This window comes from Pezoporus wallicus, unplaced genomic scaffold (assembly GCF_028554395.1).
Source record: "Pezoporus wallicus isolate ANWC-B61680 ecotype Strahan unplaced genomic scaffold, APGP_CSIRO_Pwel_v1 contig_5069, whole genome shotgun sequence".
NCBI classification, from domain to species: domain Eukaryota; kingdom Metazoa; phylum Chordata; class Aves; order Psittaciformes; family Psittacidae; genus Pezoporus; species Pezoporus wallicus.
In genome coordinates this window covers 3,822,894-3,844,370 of record NW_026642361.1, presented here as the reverse complement: position 1 = coordinate 3,844,370, position 21,477 = coordinate 3,822,894, and the positions used below count along the sequence as shown (strand labels likewise).

The following is a 21,477-nucleotide window of genomic DNA, read 5'->3' as shown; positions in this document are numbered from 1 at the left end:
GTGAGGATTGATCTGACACCGTCGGTTTTGTTTCTCAGACCATAAGTACACGTGGCATGCTTACAGCTATTTCCCCTTCAGCAATGCATGGAAAATCAGATCATCGTTTGTTAGGTTACCCTGGGCTACTCTTAGCCAACTCCTCCCACTGAACCAAGAATAATTTGGAAGAACTGTTTGATTATGTTCATGGAAAGATTATGAAGAGATGTTTTTTTATGTCCTACCGATGATAACAAACCTAATACTTTGATATAGAGCAAATAATGTGCAATGTAATGATTGATATTTATGTGGAATTTGTTCCATATCATGAAGGCTGTTGTTGTATTTACAATATATTATTAAGTGTTTTTAATTATATTCATTAGGACATGGATAAATGACCGTGGGAAATATTCTTGGAAAATAAGTATTTAAAATGCAGAATTACATTATGTAATTAATATTGAGTTTAATTTCTACCTTTTTCATGGGAAAATTTGATAAAAATATGAATCATGTGTCTCTTGCCTACAAGAAGCTCCATCTTCGAAATATTGCACACATAGATATTTTAAAATAATTCCATTCAAAATATTCTGTATAGGTTTTTAAACATACTTTTGCCCAGATAGTTTGGATTTAGCTAATATGTTTTGTTTTACACAGTTAAACTAAGGAGGGTAGATTCTCAGTTGACGTAAATGTCAGACCTTTAATAAGTGGATCACCAACTCTACCTCCAAGCTTCCTCTTCACTGTCTGGGATTTCAAAACCAGGCTACTTAGATTGGCCCCTTAAATTCATACATAGGAGTCTGATAGCCTACAGATTTAAAGTCCTTGGTGTTCAGTAACTTTTACCAACTCCATTACTAATTTGTGAAATTCTACCTTTTTTTTTTTCCTGTATGACTGCTTATTCTAACAGTTGAATTATCAGTGCAAATTTTAATATACCTCGCTGAACTCAATGCAATGATAAATGTAGAATATTTCACTTAAGTGAATTGAACCACTTTAGAGGTTCTGGCATAAAATAGAAAGGGGAATAACAAGAATACCTTTTGCTCTTTAAAGGGGTAAATTTTAGTTATAAAAAAAAATGTAATGGAAGATCAAAATGTCTATCTGATGCCATTATAAAGGGCAACATAACGTAACAAAGATCTAAAATATTATCAAAACCCAAAAACAGTTAGTTCAGTCATTGTTAGGCCTGAACCTGCAAGTGCTAATTATCTTCTACCTTCCTCTGAGAGTGTATAATAGGTGATAGGCACTAGGCATCTTGCAAGGCACACAAAACTTGGAAAGGAATACCATTTGGTAAATTGAAAGGACCAGGTTCTGGAAATATAATTTCCATCTTAGTCTGGTTTCGTTTGTTAAAGAGAACTTCTGACCTACATGTGTTAATGCTGACATGGACATCCATGCCAAATCATTATAGACCCATATAACTTCATACAGTTAAAGATCCTTTTGACAGAGAGACTCGGTTCAACAGTCATATATGATAACTGGATTTTACAGAAAGTGGAATAAAATTTTGTTCTCCATTAGAATATTTGTGTTTGAACATGTCCACTTTCATGAATACAACTTCAAATGAGAAACTGTTTATGAAATAATACAGATGATGAGCAAATGCAGTTGAGGCAAAGTGGGAGATGAGCTGAAAATAAGATTATGTTTTCAGTCTTGAAACCCATTTCTATTGTAGGCAATGCTTACTTTTTCAGGTAGAGTATACAACTCCCAAGGGCCACTGGGAGGATTAGATTCCTTCTAGGGGAGTCAAATTGTTAATTAATGAATTACTGTAAAAAGGTCATTTCTCCATGGTTTTTGCTAATGTTTGTGTGTGGATGTTTTAATTTTTATTTCTTCCTTCTATGTCCTCCTTGTCTATGTTGTGTCTCATGACTGTTCTGGATTGTCACTTGCGGTAGGTTTATTTTGCTATTTGGACACAACTAGTCTAAAGCTCTGATACATATAGTCTTCTGACAGCTCTGGCTCCTTAGTTGAGATTTATATGTAGTAGCTTTGATACACACATCAAGAGGCTGAACTAAATTGATTTGGGTTTTTTTTTGGTTGGGTATGAATTTGGGGGAGGCTAGAGGAAGGCAGAAGAAAACAGGTTGTCATTCTTTCTGTAGTTAAAGTATTAAACTGTACTAGAAAGCTCAAGTTTAAAATTGATAGGCACATAAAAATAACTTGCTCATTTTATTTCCCTTTTGTGTAAATGTCACCATATCAAAAGTAGAGGAAAACAGTGTGTATTTTTAATTGTTTCTGAGTGTTGCTAAAATGATTGGTACCTCATGAAACTTGCTGTGGGCTTTTGCATCATCTCAGTACAGTGCCCATGCTTTAAGTTCTTAGTGCTCCACACCAAACTCCTTTAAGTGGTCTTACTCCAGATTTCAGTTGGTGCAACTGAATGACAACTAGTTTTTATGAGGTCTTCCCATCACAGTTTTCATCTTTATAACTTGCCAGTCTCTGATTATGCCTCTGTTGGCTCCCACTGTTTTTTTCTTTGAAAATAAAAAAGTCCCCAAACACCCAGCTCCAGAGACGCTATAATAACTGCTGATTTATTGGGTCTGAATTTCAAGCATCGGTAAAGCAAAATTCTTGCTTAAGGTCAGCCTGTGGGCTAAGGAAAGGAAAGGAATAGACGTGATTATTTCAGTCATGAACAGTGGCGTTGAAAACTTACTAAAATTTAGCCCTATTGCTTTGGAAAATAATTGTTATGGTGATCTGAACTTTTTATTAGGTAACAAAGCATCTGTGGAGAAGGAGATTTTTTAGCTCAGTCCTTTCTCATTGCGTCATTCTAACACACTAGTGAAGATTTTTGACTTACAATGAACGTGTCTGGTAGATGAAATAGGAAATCTGGGATCAGGTATATGTACTACACTCTGGAATAAGGAGTATATTCCTGGTTCTGCTACTAACTTCAGACAGCCCCCTGACTTCTCTGAATGTTTGGTTTTCCTTTACATAGGCTTTCCTTTTACATCAGGGTTATGTGCTAACTTCATCAGAATATTCTGATTAGTGTTCATCTGTTAATAGCTGACACCCAGGACAGGTGCTATAAAGTAACATGATACCGACAGCTGCAATTGCACCCAACCAAACTTCAGCATATAAGGGTTTTCTTAGACTATTTCACGTTATGATTTTAGCTATTGAACAGTGAACACTCTTGCCCTCATAGAGATAAAATAGTGAAGAAACAATTTTTTTTAATGTCATGTGCCCTGAAATATTTCAAAGTAATATGTGTTGACCTGGCATAATGAAGACAATAGCCAAAATGAGGTCAGAAAAATCCACACTGACATTCAGAGAGCCTGGATTTCACTTATAGAACCCAAGCCTTTATCGCCAGAAATAATCCAAGAGGATCTTTTTGAGGGACAGGAGCTCTGTTGCTGGCAGTGGTCTTTTTTATGCAATGTTTGCTCATGTGCTTGCTTTTTTCCCAGTTGAATGTGTAGAGAATAGTGAGTGTATTTATTCCACAGTGCCACCTGTCTTGGTCTTAGCATGCCAACTCCTGTTTGTTTGCATCTTCAGCCCATGGTGGCATTAATGCTCACCATGGCTTATCCACGATGTGGTGAGATCCTAATTCACACTCAGAAAGACACCATGTGCTGCAGAGCCATTGCAGTGTAGAAAATTAGTCAGAAAAATTGGGGGCATGTCTTTCTTATACTATGGCAGTCAAAATGGATTGGCTGTCCATATGACAGTCCAATGAATTGAGTCCCATTGGTACATGAATTCAACCTCAGGCTTGACCAATCATCCTGCTTTTTCATCTGCCTCAGAAGACAGCTGTGCAGGGTGCATAAAACTTCCTGAAAAATGTGAAAATAAGATGTTCATGAGGATACAATGTTACAGATGAGTGTTTCTGTTCTGCAGGGTTTTCCACAAAACTCTTTTGTTGCTTAGATTTATGTTAGACTTCAGAACCCTGAAAATATGGAAGCAACAGCTGTGAGCCATAAGGCGAGGCTTACTTGCATTTCTATCTCTTCCTCTCAGTCACTCCCAAGAAGACATAGGAGCTTGCTTCACGTGCTTCCTGAGTTTTTCTCCTCCTTTTAAGAAACACTTTTCCTGTCAAGTTTATTTATTACTCTTATTGTAACGTATTGTACCATTAGGATGTATGAAGATACAGATCCTACTCATTTTCTTACATGTCTTGTTTTCTGTACTGAAGGTCTTGCCACTGGAAGCTTCCACTGTCAAGGATGTTTGTCATAGAATAATAGAATGGTTTGGATTGGAAGGAAACTTAAAGCTCATCCAGTTCCAACCACTCTGCCATGGGCAGGGAAACCTTCCACTAGACCAGGTTGCTCCAAGCCCAGTCCTACCTGGCCTTGAGCGCTTCCAGAGATGGGGCAGCCACCGCTTCTCTGGGCAGCCTGTACCAGTGCCTCACCACCCTCACAGGGGAAAACTTCTTCCTAATAGCTAATCTAAATCTACCGTCTTTCAGTTTTCACTCTTTACAGCCATTCCCCTTTGTCCTGTCACTTCATGCCCTTGTCCAAAGCCCCTCTCCAGATTTCCTGTAGCCCCCTTTAGGTACTGAAAGGCTGCTACTGTGTCTCCCTGGAGCCTTCCCTTCTCCAGGCTGAACAACCCCAGCTCTCTCAGACTGTCTCCATAGGAGAGGTACTCCAATGCTCTGATCATCTTTGTGGCCATCCTTAGGACCTAGTCCAACAGATCCATGTCCTTATGTTCTTTCTTGTGTTATTTTGATTAACAAACTAAATCCTGAATTCTTTATTCAAGACCAGAGTCTACAGGTTCCTAATGAGTGGTGTCTAGGAAGTATGCAATTATTCCTTAAATTAAGTGATTTAAATCAAGCTCTAGAGACATTTACCTGTAACCATTGATTATATGGAGAGCTAAACTCTTATAGTAAGTGCTTGAAGTTAGTGGGTATGAATAACATACACCAGGAACAGCAGTTCATATCAATGAGGTATAAACTTCAAGCCCCACTGGAAATACTTAATTGTTTACTTTTTAAGCAAAGGCGTTTATTCTTTACAAAATGATGAGCAATAAATATGAATAGCAAAATAACCTTCAAGCATGAGAATATCAGATAGTTGGTAAATTTCTATTTAGAGGATGGGCAGAGGATGATCTTATCTCTTTTTAAGCAACTGAGCCAAAAGAAACAGGTCTTTGCCAATTTTTTCTCCATAGATTAATGTGGCACCCAGTAAATCATGTCTGGCTATATTTAGATTAATTTTTTTACTGTTAAGTAGATGTAGTCTATGTAGCAATTATATTGCATGACAATTTTTTCAAACAGAAATAAATGTAGCACTTGGAGTGGTCCTCCCATGTTGAGGAGCCAGCTCTGTCCCCAAGCATGCTTCCACCTGGCCTGCTGCCATTCACTTGTGGAGGCTGAAGAACAATTGATTGAGCAGCATGCACTGGCCAAGCAGCCTAAAACTGCATCCTACTCACAGCCTGCTGCTTAGCACAACCAAGCACTGCCATATGGGAAGTGGGGGCAGAACACACTAGCAAACTTGCAAGAGTGCTTACTTCTTTTAGTTCATGTACATGGGCGCTGCATTCAAAGCAGAGCCCTGACCCACATGCTGAACTTCCAAAATAGGCCCCCAGCTGAGATCAGTTACATCTTTTCCCAGGAAATAAACACTGGCTACAAGAAAAACAGATTGATTTGGGGGCTTAACAGCTCCAACTTCAACGTATGTATTCCTATTTTATCCTGAATACCTCCAGCATTTGCTGTATGTCTTCTGTTGTGCCAGAATAAGTTGGTATTTTAGTATTCAAACAATTCAGCGAGCTCTTAAGCTGAGCGTGATGACCTCGTGTCATAGAGCTCCTAAAGAAAGAAAGCCATTTGAATAACACAACAGACCATTTAAAACCTGGATAACAAGCAGTGAAGTAATGTCAATGCCTCACATGCTCAACACAGCAGGGTCATGCTCATCCTGTGCATCAGTGTGGCCCACTGCTGGTGTGTGTGAGGCCAACACTCCTACAGCAGTAATGGCAAAGTAGATTTCATGATGACCAAAGCCTGGCTCAGCCACTGGAAACCCATGCGCAACATGCACTTTAAATTAATTCATGGAGAGAAAGCAGATGCTGAATGAATTAAATGTTGCCTTTCCTTCTGAGGGGCTGTGATAGAGAATGTGTTACAATCACAGGCTTTTCTGCTTCGTGATACAGAATCAGCCAGGAATTTTTAAAGGCTTTTGTTTTCTCTTGGGATGAAAATTGGCCAGGTCAAGATTACAGTGTTCCTGAATGTGAAAGAAATTGATAAGAGGTGCACTGCCATTAGTGGAAATGCAGCCATTCCTAGGTGTGGAGGAAAAATTGCCTTTCTGATAAATTCATTGTTGGACATGGCACAGAACACTCTCACTGCAAAATCATATTGTTTTCTTCCATTCAGCTCAGCAGGCATTGCACAAGCCTGAGGATTGGGCATCATTCACATGTTAAAAAAATATCCCCTTCACAATGTGAACAAAGGAAATGATTGATGGGGCAGGCAGAGATGGAACTCGGGATGGCAGCATGCACTGTGAAGCAAATAACTGTGCAGGCTGCGATCAATGTTTCCCTTCCTAACGTCTCTCCGTGATAATTGGTAACTTGTTTCCTTTAAAGTGAGGACATAGGCCACCCCATAAGTGGAAGGAACCCTAAAAACACTGTTAGTGAAAGCATTTCTTTGCATATGACAGTGAAAGACACTTGCAGTCTTAAATAGCTTGTGACGTGAACTAGGCATTAACGTTGAGATATGAGGGTAACTGTGACCAGAATCAAAGCGCAGAATACACTTTCATGGGTCTTTGCATCCTCCTGGTGACTCAGACATGATTGCAGCCTCTGCCTGTCTGTACAGGAGACAAGGAAGTACAATTGTTTTGCCAGCAGCTTTGTTAGAGTCTTGTCTCAGTTCACTTTCCTCAAGCTTCTGCACATGTGCAACCAGCAGACCAGCTATGCTAAATACCTTGCAAACCCTCTCGATTTCTACACATAGTTTTGGAAGGGATTAAATGAAAGTGTACATAAAGCTGTTTTAATCCCCAGAACCTCTTCTGTGGTTTGTGGTGGAAAGTAATGGGGTAAACCCAGTGACGAGGTACAGGGCTTTTGAAGAAACAGCTGGAAGAAAGGGATGTTCTTAGTATCTGGAGGCAGCACCACTGGAAGAAGGCTTTGGCAGCTAGGGAAATAAGAAGGGGACGAAGCCCAGGAAATGTAAAAACCCACTGCAAGGTGTAGAATTTGCAGAGCTGCAATTACAAGCAGTTTTGGGTTTTCTTTCTTTTTGTAGTGCAAAAGGTGCAACATCAAAAAAAAAATAAAAGAAAACAAAGTGTTTTCTTTAACAACCCAGAAGAAAAGATGAGACTGTGAAACCATTCTTAGTTATGTTATGGAAGTAAAGAAACAACCAGCAGATTCAGCTGTGGATCCCAGATCACTGTAATTTAGCACTGTTTGTTGCAGAAACCACTACAAAGCAGATGAGATGTAGATGAGAGTAAAACATTATTAGCTAAACATGGCACAGAAAATTCTGATGGTGTAAGTAGATTTATGTCCCTTGGTACTAGAACTAATTACAGAACTCATTCAAATACGGATGAAATGAGAGATTGCTCAAAAGTTCATTTTGTCTTCCAGGTCAAGAAAACATATATCTTGTGTGGCCGTTGAGGTCCCTGGCACAAAGTAACTTTTCCCACTTGCTGATTTCATTAGATTTGGATGTATCACCTTGTAATGCATGCATTGGATAAGCACTTTTTTTTTTGTACATTCCTAGACCTGCTTACGTATAAGCCTTCATTTTTCAGATACTTTACATATGCAAGAGGATATAGGGGTTTCATTGTTGTGTGCGTCTGTTGTGCAGAAATGAAGAAAGCACTCGAGTGAAATTCACAGACATCACAAATTAGAAAAAAATAAATCTGGTCTCCAGCACAATCTAATAAGGCACTTCTGTGTTGTGTATTTCACAGAAAAAGCATTTTAAATGTCATGGAATTAAAAGAAATATTAGGAAAGGCAAGGCTTATATTCCTCTGCATTTAAAACCAGGCTTTCTGATTACAGTTGTGTCAGTTGAAGAGGCTTGAGGAAAAAGCTAGCTTATAATTAAAAATATTTTATTGTTTCTAAAACCAGTAAAATATAGCTGCTTATTTTAATTGATTGTAACAATACAACAGTAGGATCCAATATAGTGTGATACAGTGTGCTATAAATTGAGGGTTGCAATACTATTCCATTAAATATTGATCTTTCAGAGAATCTCAATACAAAATGAAAATCCCTGCGGGGTGTTTCAAGTACTTTGAAGCAGTCCAATTCTTTTTCCTCTTTGGAATTCAGCAGCTGCATCAAACACGAAACTTCTGTGCTTCCTTTGACTCAACTTCTTGTACCTTTGGTCTCTAGTTCGAAAGCAAATTCTTTTCTTGGCAGTATAAATGGTTATGTACAGACTCCTGTAGACATAATAATTTGTCATTTCTTCCCTCCCCCCATGCCATGACCTTGGCCAAATCTAAACACCATCATTCTTAATGTTTCTTAGTGCTTCAGTGTTTCTGAGTCATTGCCAAGAAGAATCATAGCTCCTCAGCTGATGTGAGTAACAGGCAATGTTTTCCATCTCCCCAGGAGATGACTTTCACCTTCCAACAGGCCTTTCATAACCTGTACAGAGTTAACCAAGCAATGTTAACCAAGCCTGCAGCAATGTTTTCTGCCTGCTTTTCAAAATTCCCTTGCAAGAGGGATGTTAGCTTCCCATTGTATTTTCAATATAAGTAAGAATCTTTTCACATTGAGTTAGCTACAGCTCTGGCATCTCCCAGATTGATCAGCTATGCAGAAGAGTATATCATTTTCCTAGCAATGATTATGTCACAATTTTCTTAGTGCAATAGTCACAAATTCACCATACCAAGGAATTAGCATATAAGGTTCTTTTTGTATTCTGCCTTTTATCCCTGAGGAATGGCTGTAGGATATTTCCTCTTCAACAAAATACAGGTCAAAAGTAGATGAAACAGCAGAAATCCAGCAACTGTCACAGAAACAGTGATATACTGGAGCTGTTTGTCACTGTTCTGTCATGGAGTCCTCTATTAAGGCAGTATTGGGATGAATCAGAGCAGTGGGTCTTGGAGTTAACATCCCACTCTGAGTTATTGCTTCCTGTTTTCTCCAGGCTCTGATATATGTGGTTGCTTCAGTTGGATTGAGTCATTTTTTGTGTTTTTTTTTTTCATTATCACAAAACCTCAAGCTTATTTTTATTGCCAATGAAAGCAAGGTGTTTTGCTAATCACATCACCCCATATACTGAAAGGCCCACATGTGATTCTGCAGGGGGCTGTGCTTCTTGCCATGGAGCCTGTCAGTTTTGAAGTGTCACCTTTGTTGTTGTGCTAACAAAAAGGTTGTGCTACAGCCAGGGAACTTACTAGCAGCTCAGCAACTTAAATAAAATAATTTTCATTTTAGGCAGCTCAGCCCTTTGAAATAGAAGTGGTTTAGTTCAAAAGTTATTACTCTTCCAGTATCACAGGTGATTCCTATTCACTGCTGACTTTTCCCACCAGTCTCATCCAGGTACACTGTAATTTATGTGCCTAGTAAAGAGTCCATCATTCACTAACTTTCAGACATTTAACTCAAACCCCACTCTTCAGCTTGCATAAATCAATGTTGTTGCATTGATTTCAGTTGAGCTGTGCCAGCTGAATTTCTAGCTTATTTTTGAAATCAGAGAAATAATTGCTTAATACTGTACAGTTTTACATCTGACCTTCTAAGTTTAGATCCAGATTCTGAAAAATAACATTTTCTACTTCAATCTTTCTTCTTACCACACCTCCACAATTGTTGTGTGATCCCCACTGTGTTCATGGCTGAGTGAGAATGTTAATGCTTTCATGTTCAATCATCCTTCACCAACAGCCATCAACTATGGATATAGTGACTTTCCAGCCTTGCTCTGTCTTCAGATAAAGAGCTCCTGCTGCATCCCATTTATAAATGCTGTAGGTTCTTCAGACCACCTCACATTGTGAAAAAAGAGCATAACAAATCTTACTCTTGCACTTAAAAGTTCTGTGCAAGCAGAAGTTTCATATAGAAGGAACTTTCGTCCAGACAGGGCTTTTATAGATAATAAGCATACTGTTTACTGTAACATGCAAATAACAATTCTGGGTGAACGCACAGTATTGATTCCTTGATTTCACACTATCAACTTTATTTTCACATTTTCCACAATTTTTCACTATTTGTCTCATCACTTTTGCCCATTTTTCAGTTCTTACTTAGGTAAGGTTCTGCTGGAATATGATCTACAAAGTTAGTTCTTGTTCATACAGTTTAATAATTGTATGAATTCCCTTTTTCACAGTGCAAATACTTCTGCTTTCTGGTACAGTAAAAAATGATTACATCATTTAGTATTTTAATTATGTATAAAATCTAAGGTAACTGCTGTGTCCTTTAAAAATAGCAGGGTTTATGGAATAGAAAAAGCTGTAAGCAGTTCTGTATTTCTTTATTTTTGTGTTTCCTCCTAAGCAAACTAAAATCAACTTGCAATCAATTTGGTTCAGCCAAGCTTTATAGTGAGAATGAATAAAAAGGAAATTGGTCTCGGGAGGGAGAGAAACAGAGAAACATGCATTTGCTAATGGCATGGTGAAAACTTTGCTTCCATATTCATTCTAAATAAACATGAAAAATGTTTGGCATATGATTGTAGGAAGAACTCATCCCCAGCACATGCTCTTAATCATAGTAATCCTACAGAAATGCGTTGCCAATTGCAAACAATTCACAGCATGCACAACCAGGTTTGACATTGCCAAGATATTCTTAAGTTGAATGAATGTATGACTTTGCTTATTCAATAGCATGTTTGCCTCCTTTTGCCTCTTTAAGAGCCAGTGTGAGCCCAGAAGAATTTTTTCATATTGAGCTGGTATTTTGTTTCTACTTTCAGGTTTTATAACAATGGTTGCTTGTAATAGTCGAAGAAGCTTTCGTCCTACTTCCATTGCTTGCTTGCTGATTTACAATATCTTCCTGAGCAACCTAAATAGTATACAAATATATGTAAATTGCATATTTGGACTTCTGCTGTCATGCTTGCTTTTAATGGCTTTTACATAGATTTGAGGACAGTGTCTATTCTAAACTGGTCCTGAAGAGTTTACCTTATTTATGAATATATTCCTTCTTTCTAGGCTCTTAAGGATGATGATGCTGAGACTGGGCTGACTGATGGGGAAGAGAAAGAAGAACCAAAAGAAGTGGAGAAGTTAGGGAAAATCCAATATTCTTTGGATTATGACTTCCAGAACAATCAGGTTTGAAACAACCAACCTGTAACCTTTTACTTCTGTGTGTGCAAAGGGAGAATGAGGTAATGCGTTTAATATGGTAGATTATTTCTGAAATCCTTACTGCTTGTACAGAGTAAAAGGAGAAAGCATGACTGAAGATTCATGACAGAGGTACTAGTAAATTGGAATCCAATGTACTTGGAGTTTATATTGCATCTTTAATCAAAATTGAAGACAGTTTTATCTAATAGTTATTAATAACTTTTTATCTTGAGACATCACCAATCAATGTCAAACCACATTATAGTAACCACATTATATTATGGAGTCTGCATGCAGACAGTAAAAGATAGCTTCAGCCTTCAGGTATTTAAAATGTAAGCAAACAAAAGATGGGAGGTAGAAGAGAGGGACATAGAAGTAAGTTAATTTGTTTTGGGTCTTTTAGCAAATTGATAAGATTGCCTATTATTAGCTGCATCAGGTTGTGTTCCTGTCCATTAAAGTATATCTACTAGCCAGGAAAACTTTAGTTTGGAACAAAAAAAAACCAAACAAACAAACAAAAAAATTTGGACAAGAGGAATCTCTCCAGTCATGGACTGATACTCCTTCAGTACCCTACTCTGAAACTGGTAAGACCAAACTTTCACATACTGAGCCAAGTTTCCAGTAGGAATAAGCACCATAATATGATACAGACCTAGAATCAACCTACTTAACAGGTCTGACCACATCCTAAACTAGCTCATATTTAATTGCCCTCCCTGGCCTTCTGCTGTGGTTGGGATCATTTTGTCAATTATATCAATTCACAGCCTCACATTAAAACTGACTTAACTTTGGACTTCTTCACTTTTATTGCATGGCTTTCAGTGAACTTGAGAATACACACCTTTCATTTCATTTTTTGACAGCTTAAGTCAAAACCACATCATTCTTATCTATTTATGGAAAGAAATGGCTACTGAACTTAAATCCCTGTTTATTCCTATTCTTCATCTGAACTGACTTTTACATGTACTTGTGGGTTTTTTCCACAGTCAATTTCTTTGTTTTTGCTGTTCTTAGAATGCAGTGCACTTACTTGCTGCAAGACAAAGAAAATAAGAGAAATAAAGAAAATGTTCTGTGTCAGCAACAGCTATGACCTGGCATAATACATATTATTTTCCTGTCTTTTCAACTATCTCCTGACTGCCAGTGCTTATTTGCAATGCAAGAGCAAAAAATCATTCTGAAGCCTTTAGAGAACCTGTGGCTAAAGGAGCTTTTCTTCAACTGCCAGAAGACTGGCCATGTGCTGAGTCACACTCATCCCCCTTGAAATCAGTATGAAATCAGTGTGAAGCGTTAGACCCTTCCGAAGCAGAAGGTCTATAGAGGGGGAAAGGAAAAGCTGCAAATATGTTCTGACAGATGGATTTCAGTTTTGTTAGAATATGAAAACAAACTTTGTGTGAATTTTATTAAAGGAAATGTTGATTCATGAATTATATTTTACAAAGGAAAATAGGATGTGAGAGCAACAAATCTGTAAAAGTGTGTAGTATTTAATTAAGGTAATAAATTGAGTCATGGATGCCTATTTTGCTGCTTAAAACTACGTTGCAGCTTGGAATTTGTCAGGGGATAGAAGATATAAAAGAGTAGAAGAGGGGATTCAGTTAGGTTAGTATAGTGCAGTGGCATGAAACTACAGACCAAAAATCTGGCTAATATATTGCACAAGGTTGAGAATGGAGACAGGATGACCAGTATACTCTCCAGAGTATGATGCTTCAGTTTTAGAGAAAGAATTTTTTTAAAGCAATTCAGTTGCTTTTCCATTCTTTTAAGTAGAAGTCATAGACTTAGTTTTCACTCTTAGATGTGAAAGACTAGACGTAGATCCTGAATCTGGCCATGTATTTATGAACTGTTATGCATCTAGGAAAAGAATGAGATAGAAGTGTGTCTTACAGCTAAAGGAAAATGTTGTATCTTAAGAGTCCTAATTTCATATAGCATGTATAAAATTATAGCTTAATTCTAATTGAAAGAGTCCTTAGGAGCTTAAGAGGGAAAATTTCCCAGGAATTTTCCATTGGAAAATATGCAAACCATACTGTGAATTTAGAACTGGTAAAAGTAAGTCCAGCTTTGAGAAATCTCTCAGAAGTTTCTTTTCTAGATTGACTATGTTATTCTATATTTCATTTGTTAGAGCTTCTGTTTTCAATTTTGAACACTTCATCTATGAGAGAAACAAATATATTGTGACTGAAACACTGATTTTTAAGAACTATTATCAGACTTCATCCTCAGTTCTTAATATCTTGCCTCCACATTGACCTTGAAGACTCACTTGAATGTTTACCTTAGTTCTGACATGAAGCTAGATTAAAAGTATTTCTTTGTCTCAACTCCCTTGTGGTGATGAGGCCTAATACAAGCTGATATGTCAACATAACATAACATGACAACATAACATAACCCTTTGTTTGTAACACTTAAAAAATTGCCAAGGTATTTACAAGTTTCAAATGTGTTTCAGTCTGACTTTTAAAAGTACAGAAGAGATTTAAGAAACTGATTTTTTCTGGCTTGCAATGAGATTACAAATTGTTATTAGGGTTTAGTTACCAAAGGTTAGTTTTTATGTGGTATTTTTCAAAAATGTTGTCCTTAATTTACTATCTAAACCCATTTGTATACATAGCAAGAGAAGTTAAATACAAGGAAAACTGCGAAATCCATTTCTTTTCAGCAAAGCTCTGCTTGAGGATTTGCATTTGATATATCACCTTTTTGTGTTTGGTTAGGGGGAAGGTTACATGCTGGGGATTTAGAATACAAATTTTGTAGTCAAAATTAGACATTCTTGACTGTTTAATAATGTGATTTCTATTCATGGTGCCCAGCATAGAAATATAATGCACAAGAGGAGGGAGCAATTGAAAGTTATTTGATTGCAGTCTTTAAAAAGATGAAGTCTGTATTTAGCTGTAATCAGCTGCCCTTTGAAAACCTGTTTTCTGCTTAAAAACAGCCTTTGTAGAGTCTGCATCTGCCATAATTGGTTTTCCAAAGTCTATAGTGTTGCTTCATTTGCCTTCCTTGAAGGAGGGGAATATTTTTTCGTAGACCAGAAATAGAGTCTCCATGTTTATTTCTCTGTTACAGTTTGGGGGTTTTTTATAAATATCTATTTGAAATTTCATTCTGCTGTTTTTCTCTCTTTTCAGCTTCTGGTTGGAATTATTCAAGCAGCTGAGCTGCCTGCATTAGATATGGGTGGTACATCTGATCCCTATGTGAAAGTTTTCCTGCTGCCTGACAAGAAGAAGAAATATGAGACAAAAGTCCACAGAAAGACCCTTAACCCTGTTTTCAATGAGCAATTTACATTCAAGGTATTTTTTTGATAGTTATTGAAACTTTTTTATTTAACGACTGTCTCATGTTTGGCTACTGTGTTAGATATATTAGTTAATTGGTAGCTGAGCATAGTGGTTTTTCATGTTGTAGAAACCTCTGATACTCAATCTTCTTATGATGGAATGGTGTAACACAGGGTCAGACCTCAGTAGGTGTAAAAGGCACAGTTTGATTTTAGGCACTTTGGTTAGCTGATGTATGACAATCCAATCCATATTTAATGGCTGCATAAAACTTACGAGAAAGTCAGAAAACAGTGACACCTTGAAAAATGTTGGGTGAATTTCACTAGACCAGCGTTTTCTTTAAGTATCTTTGTAGTCTGATTTATGAATTTCCGTATACCATTTCTTTTCCCCTCAAAAAGGTAAACAGATGAAGGACAATATGGCAGATTAATCTTGCTGGACTTTGTCATAGCAATTATTTGCTATGCTGCTTTACATATGAAAAGAAATCGTGTCTCAGGTTTAATGACATATGAGTTAAATAAATGTAGCTAAGCCTTAAGTTGAATACTGAAGTCATTCCAATAATATCTGTCAACAGTGTTTTTCTAAAACTGTAGCCATACCTAAATGCTGGTTAAATATAATAAAGGAATAGTATAAAGTATGTTTTACAGGGCTTCTCCTAATATACATTCCTCTGCTGTTACTTTAGGACTTTCTCTCTGTGCCCAATCTTATAATGACAGCTCAGACTGAAAACAGGAACAGTGAAAGACTCAGGCTATGTAATCATTCAATGAGAAAGATATCCCTGGAGGCCAGAACCACTACTGCATATATAAGCTTATTTTTTCCCTTGAAGATGTTCATAAAAGTAATCTTTTGTGGGGAGTTATTTTTTCCTTGAGCTTCCCTAAGAGAGTATTTAAAAGAAAACAGAGTTCTAAATTACAGTTTCCCATGAAGCTCACGAAACAAAAAAGAACCAAAGGTACAAATTACAAATCCAGTCTTCCATTCCTGGGCTGTAACGTCCACTGTTTTAAGTCACATCTTTAGTATTCAAATTTTATACTCCAGAAGAAAGTTTGCTTTCAGCACAATACCTGACAATGTTTAGGTGCATGCCAGTATGGAACTGATTATCCCCTTGATACTGTGGTCTGTACTCAAGAGAAAACCCATGGGGCATGCTAAATACCATCATTATTCTGGGGACTACAGTGTAAAAGAAAAGTGACCATTTAACTACTGCTGCAACTGTAATAAATAATTTCGGTGGGAACTACTGACGATGTAGTTGGGCAGAGCCTTACTTCTGTGACCCACTTCAGGTAGTGCACAACTTCTGTTGGCATCCTTGCCATCTGTCGCTTTGGCAGAAATGCCCACCAGGCAGCCCAGGCCAGTTTTGTTACCTCCTCCCAGGGCACAGCTGTGAGCTGCCAGCCTTCCTCCTAAAGAAAGGCTAATAGGAGTGAGCGCGTTATGTTTCTTATGTATTGCAGAAACATAACACAGCCCCGGACCTCAAACCTACTTTTCTTTGAGTGGTTCCCTGTGTTAGTCCCCTTTTCAGTTCTGTTTCCCAGATATCTGTGGTGCTGTTCCAGGGTGCATGTGTTAATCAGGCTCCAGCTGTCTGAGTTGTATACCTGCACCACACTGCCAGAAGGGAACTGAGGAATCCTAGACGGCCAACACCGGTCTGGCAGAGGGGGGTTTTCCTTCTCAGCCCCAAAGCAGAAAGAGTGTTCATGTCTAAAGGGGGCCTACATGAAATCTGAAGAGGGGCTTTTTACAAGGGCCTTGTAGTGACAGGCCAAGGGGGAATGGCTGTAAACTGAAAGAGGGTAGATTTAGATTAGACATTAGGAAGAAGTTTTCCCCTGTGAGGGTGGTGAGACACTGGAAGAGGTTGCCGCAAGAAGCTGTGGCTGCCTCGTCCCTGAAAGTGTTCAAAGCCAGGTTGGATGGGGCTTGGAGCAACCTGGTCTAGTGGAAGGTGTCCCTGTCCGTGGCAGGGAGGTTCGAACTGGGTGAGCTTTAAGTTTTCTTCCAACTCAAAGCATGCTGTGATTCTATGACATGTCCATGCCAGAAAAACACTCATCTACCAGGGTCTTACCCGAATTATGTCAAGAGGCTGGGTATCTCTGAGCAGAGCAGAAAGCAGGGAGAGGGAGAAGTCCTTCACAAGAGCTGAGGACATCCTTAGTAGTCCTGAACAAACCTGGAGGCTGAGGCTACTTTAGAGGTAAAGAAGGGAGGAAGCATTTAAAAAGGAAGGTAGCTAAAACAAGCTTTAGTGAGGTCAAGTTACAAAAAAAAAAACAACAAAACAAAACCCACAACTAAATAATGATAGATGTAGTCTTTCCATGCATTCCAAATGACCAGGATCCATTAAGTGGCATTATAAACTGATGGAGAAGGAAACTTTAGAACATTTCTCTTCTCATGTTTTTGAGTCTGTGTAAAAATAAAAGTGAAATTATTTAGTATTCTGCCTTCCACATATATTTGCCTTCTATGACTTTTTAGAAGCTACACAGAATTTGCAGAATCAAAATAGATTTTGCTGTAGTATTTATTACAGTACATAACCCTGTGCCCACTGAAACTAATTTACTCAGTAATGGAAGCTGGAGCTGGCTCTCAACTTGAAAAGATTCTTTTAAACATTATATAACATGTTAGGAAAGAAAGTCCTTATGTTATTAGTAAATATTTTGAAAAGCAAGTTGAAGGCAGACATGAGCAGAAGACAACAGTTCCTGGGTTTAAACAGACCGGAACATACAGAAATTAACAAGGCCAGTGATAATGCCACACTTTCATTTATGTTTTTTGTATAGACAATTAATAACAAAATGTTTACTGAAGCCCATGGAAACCATTTATACTTGCAGAATATATGCAAATTGACCAAGTGTTCAATATAAGTCCAAACAATCCCTAAATCAGACCTCTCCAGACAGCCACGCAAGTGTAGCTTACCTGAGCTGCACATTTTCATCCGAATATTAAAGTTGTGACTCATAAGCGTCCTAACTCACAGCATCTGTCCAAAACATCAAAACAGCTGGTGAGTTAGTCAGAACTTGGCCTTCTGGCACCACAATTTCTAGCTGTACACTGTGACTTGGAAAGCACTTTAGTGTCTACAGTGTGAAAGATATAATAATGAAAAATATGCCCTGGTCAGTAATAGGCAGTGGTACCGTAAGAGAACTATTTAGTGTCTAATTACTCTGTGTCAGATAGAGTAAGCCAGTTCTGTTTTTTTCATCAGTCTGGGAGCTATCCATTTCTGAGTGATGACAGTTGATCTATTGAGGAAAAGACACCATTGTGTGAAAAGTTCATGTGTCTTCACTGCAAATAATTGGGCTTTCTGTTTGAGCTTCATCACCCACAAAACGATTTGAAGTAGAATGAGAAAAATGCGGGGAGTGATAAGTGAGCTGCCACATTGTTCTATCGAGTGCCAGAGCCCGGCCTCAAAAAATACTGCACCTGGTGACTCTGAAACAAATACACCTCATAATTTTCTCTGCAGCTCAATTTACTTGAGATGACAGCTGATAAACCAAAGAAATAGATTTGCATTGTAGTGGACTGATCTTTATTGTTTTAGATAGAGAGTTTGTCATTTTCTCATCTTTGCAGGTGCCATACTCCGAGCTGGGTGGAAAAACTTTAGTGATGGCAGTTTATGACTTTGATCGTTTCTCCAAACATGATATCATTGGGGAGTATAAGGTTGCGATGAACACAGTGGACTTCGGTCATGTCACTGAGGAATGGAGGGACTTGCAAAGTGCAGAGAAGGAAGAGGTAAGAAAAATCAACCTTTTTTTCTTTTCCCCCGGAATACTTTTATCCTCAGCCACAGAAACAGTCAAACCAGCAACTTTTTTTTGCCAAGACAGCTCCCATCTGTTATCAGCATTTCTCAGACTTACTTCACCTGATAAATTTTTGATAAACATCTTTTCCAGTACTCAGTGAATGGTGCATTCTCCTTTGCTAATCCTATTTTCAATCTTTCTGATATTTTGTGCAACATATTAAGAAAGTTTTCATGAATTTGACTTTTTCTTGAACTGATGCAGTTTGGGTACATAGAATTTACATTTGAATTGTAAGGAAGAGCTGTGTGTATTTAGGCTTCTTTGTGGCCCTAATCATTCTCGATGTTTATATCTCAAGGCATCTTATTGTGCATGAAGTTAATGGTAGGTATTCACTGAAATACCTTACAGTTCTATTGAGCTGCTATGCAATAATATCCATTGATTAGAATTATGCATTTGACAAAGACCTTGGAATGTCATCTCACTCGAATATTAATCATCTTTTCTATTTTCCTCTCCATGCCAGTGTCCCCTGAGTTCATTATTTAGTAGGTATGGTGCTACGTTTACATGGCATCCTGTGAAGTTGTTCATACTGGCACATCACCTTTTTGCTTGTTGTAAGAGCGTTTTGTACTCAGTTTTACATTATTTTTCCTTTTGATTGCACGATAATATCTGCCCACTCATAATAGAGTGCACAGCATGCTTCAGTTCTCTGGTGGGAGAAGAAGAAATCAGAATCTGAGCTCTTTGTTGTTTATTTAGCTAATAAGCTGTTTTGGATTCAAACCTTAGTTTCTGTAATTAAAGGGACAATTGCTGGATTAAATCTTTCCTTAATACAAGTGACAAAACCCTGAATATTGGATATAGGTTACAAGTTGTGAAAAACTCATCAGGTGCTGAGCCATGCAGCCTTCTCAGGCTTTCAAAAATGGTAGATTTCATCTTGCCTTTTTCTGTGATTTCAAAGACTGTCTTTTCAGATGTTTTTCTTCGCTGCTTATTGATTTGAAAGCCACTGCTACATTGAGACTATTCTGCATGCAATTGTTTCATAGCTACAGCATTTGCAGGGCGCTCTTCCTGCATATGCAGTGGTACCATGCTATATGGGCCACGTTCCTTTCACTCTTATAGCTAAGGATGAAAATAAAAAGATAAAAAGTTTGCAGTTCAAGGGCCCTGTTCATTTAAGGCCTCAGCATACCAGAAGGCTGGAAATGTGAAACTGCAGTGTATTAATCTTTGCAAACTTTATTAAGTATGAAATTGGACTTTTATTGCACTGTTGTGTATGATCTTAAAGTGCTTTATATTCTTCTGTTTCAGAACATGTAAAATAAGCCAAATACTATGCAAAGAGAAATTGAAAATTTACCTTTTTGGTATAACTTTAAGCTTCTAGCATATAAGCAATGATATACCCATATGCAACTGACTGATAACATGGTATAAATCAGTGTAGGGTTTCATCTGTCTTATGAAATAGAACATATGCCTGTTGAGTTTTCTAGCTCACATCCACAGTAGGACCTGACTCAGTCGCTTGGTTGCATCATAAGGTTCATATCCTGCTGATAGAAAACAACAAAATAACATTGGTTGAAATAGATAATGAACAGTGTGAGCTACTTCCAGAAATGCATTCTGACTTGGAAGTAAGTCTTTATTAGAACAGAATGGGGTAATAAAAATAAATTATTCTTAAAGTATTTGGATCTTACAACAGTAAGCACAGGTGCTTTGAATAGTTTGCAGTAGAGATGAAATCTGGGTTGTACAGAATTTGTGTTTTCAGAGCCCAAGTGAACTGACAGATGTATATTTCTATATCTGTTTGTCATTTGTCACTTCTAATATATTTGCATGAGAGTCATGTCAGCTAGAAGAAAGTAGCTTTTCTTAGTTCCCTTTTGAGCCTCTGCCCTCACCTTTCTCCAAATTTCAGGTATTTTAAATGCAGAAAAAACACTGTCATATTTGTAGGATTTTTATAGAGCCTTTTTGAAGTTCATACCTACGTGTGGCTTTTTTATTTATTTTCTTATTATATATTATATAATAACCTAGGCAATATCATGCTGTGAATACATCATGGAAAACTGTGCTTACACGAACTCCCTAGATATTTTTTTCATAATACAGGAGGTCTCCTGCTTCATTTTTGCATCTCTATGCTCATAAGCATGCAAGGTATCCAATAAATATGAGAATGTATCATAATTCAGGTTAGTTGGACTCTTTGTTAATCTTATATTTCTATATACTAGTTGTAGCTTTTCTACAACAGCTCCTGAGCTCACTGTACAAATAAAAAGTGACCCCACAGAAACCAGTTACTCATGATGTAGGCAGACTAAGCATTTCTAATCAAAAAAGCTCTTCATTTATTTTTGCTCTGTTATGGAAACTCTACTTCCATCATATATATGGTGAGCCTAATTCAGAGAATTGCTTAGCCCAGTTTAGAAAATAAATCTCTATAAAGAACCAAGAGTCTGTCAGTAGTCTGGGAGCTGTTTCACGCAAAATGTCATTTTTCCATATATGACTACTGCCAGGTACCTCACCATCTTTGGTGTTCCAGCCTCTGCTCTGCAACATAGATGCCAAACAAAGTCTAGTGCATAGAATAGGGGACAGAGAAGGAAGAGAAAGGTCCTATCTCCATAAACCTGTTATCAGCTGACTTTGCAGAATTCACAGCAGATGCAGCTGCAACCACGAAGTACCCTGGCTTCAGAATTAGCAAATACAGTACTGCATGTACAGAGGCTAACATGA

At 37.8% G+C, this 21,477-nt stretch overlaps 1 protein-coding gene across 4 annotated transcripts in view; it reads left to right on the top strand.

Annotated features, from left to right (window-relative positions):
- The window catches only part of SYT1 (synaptotagmin 1), a 357,216-nt gene that overhangs the window by 261,558 nt on the left and 74,181 nt on the right, over positions 1-21,477 (top strand). For 3 of the 4 annotated variants that reach the window (XM_057429544.1, XM_057429543.1, XM_057429545.1), the window contains 3 exons: positions 11,358-11,480; positions 14,684-14,851; positions 18,500-18,667. In XM_057429544.1, coding sequence (XP_057285527.1) covers positions 11,358-11,480; positions 14,684-14,851; positions 18,500-18,667 — 459 coding nt within the window. The remainder of the gene's footprint in view (positions 1-11,357; positions 11,481-14,683; positions 14,852-18,499; positions 18,668-21,477) is intronic. The other variant, XM_057429546.1, reaches the window with a different exon arrangement.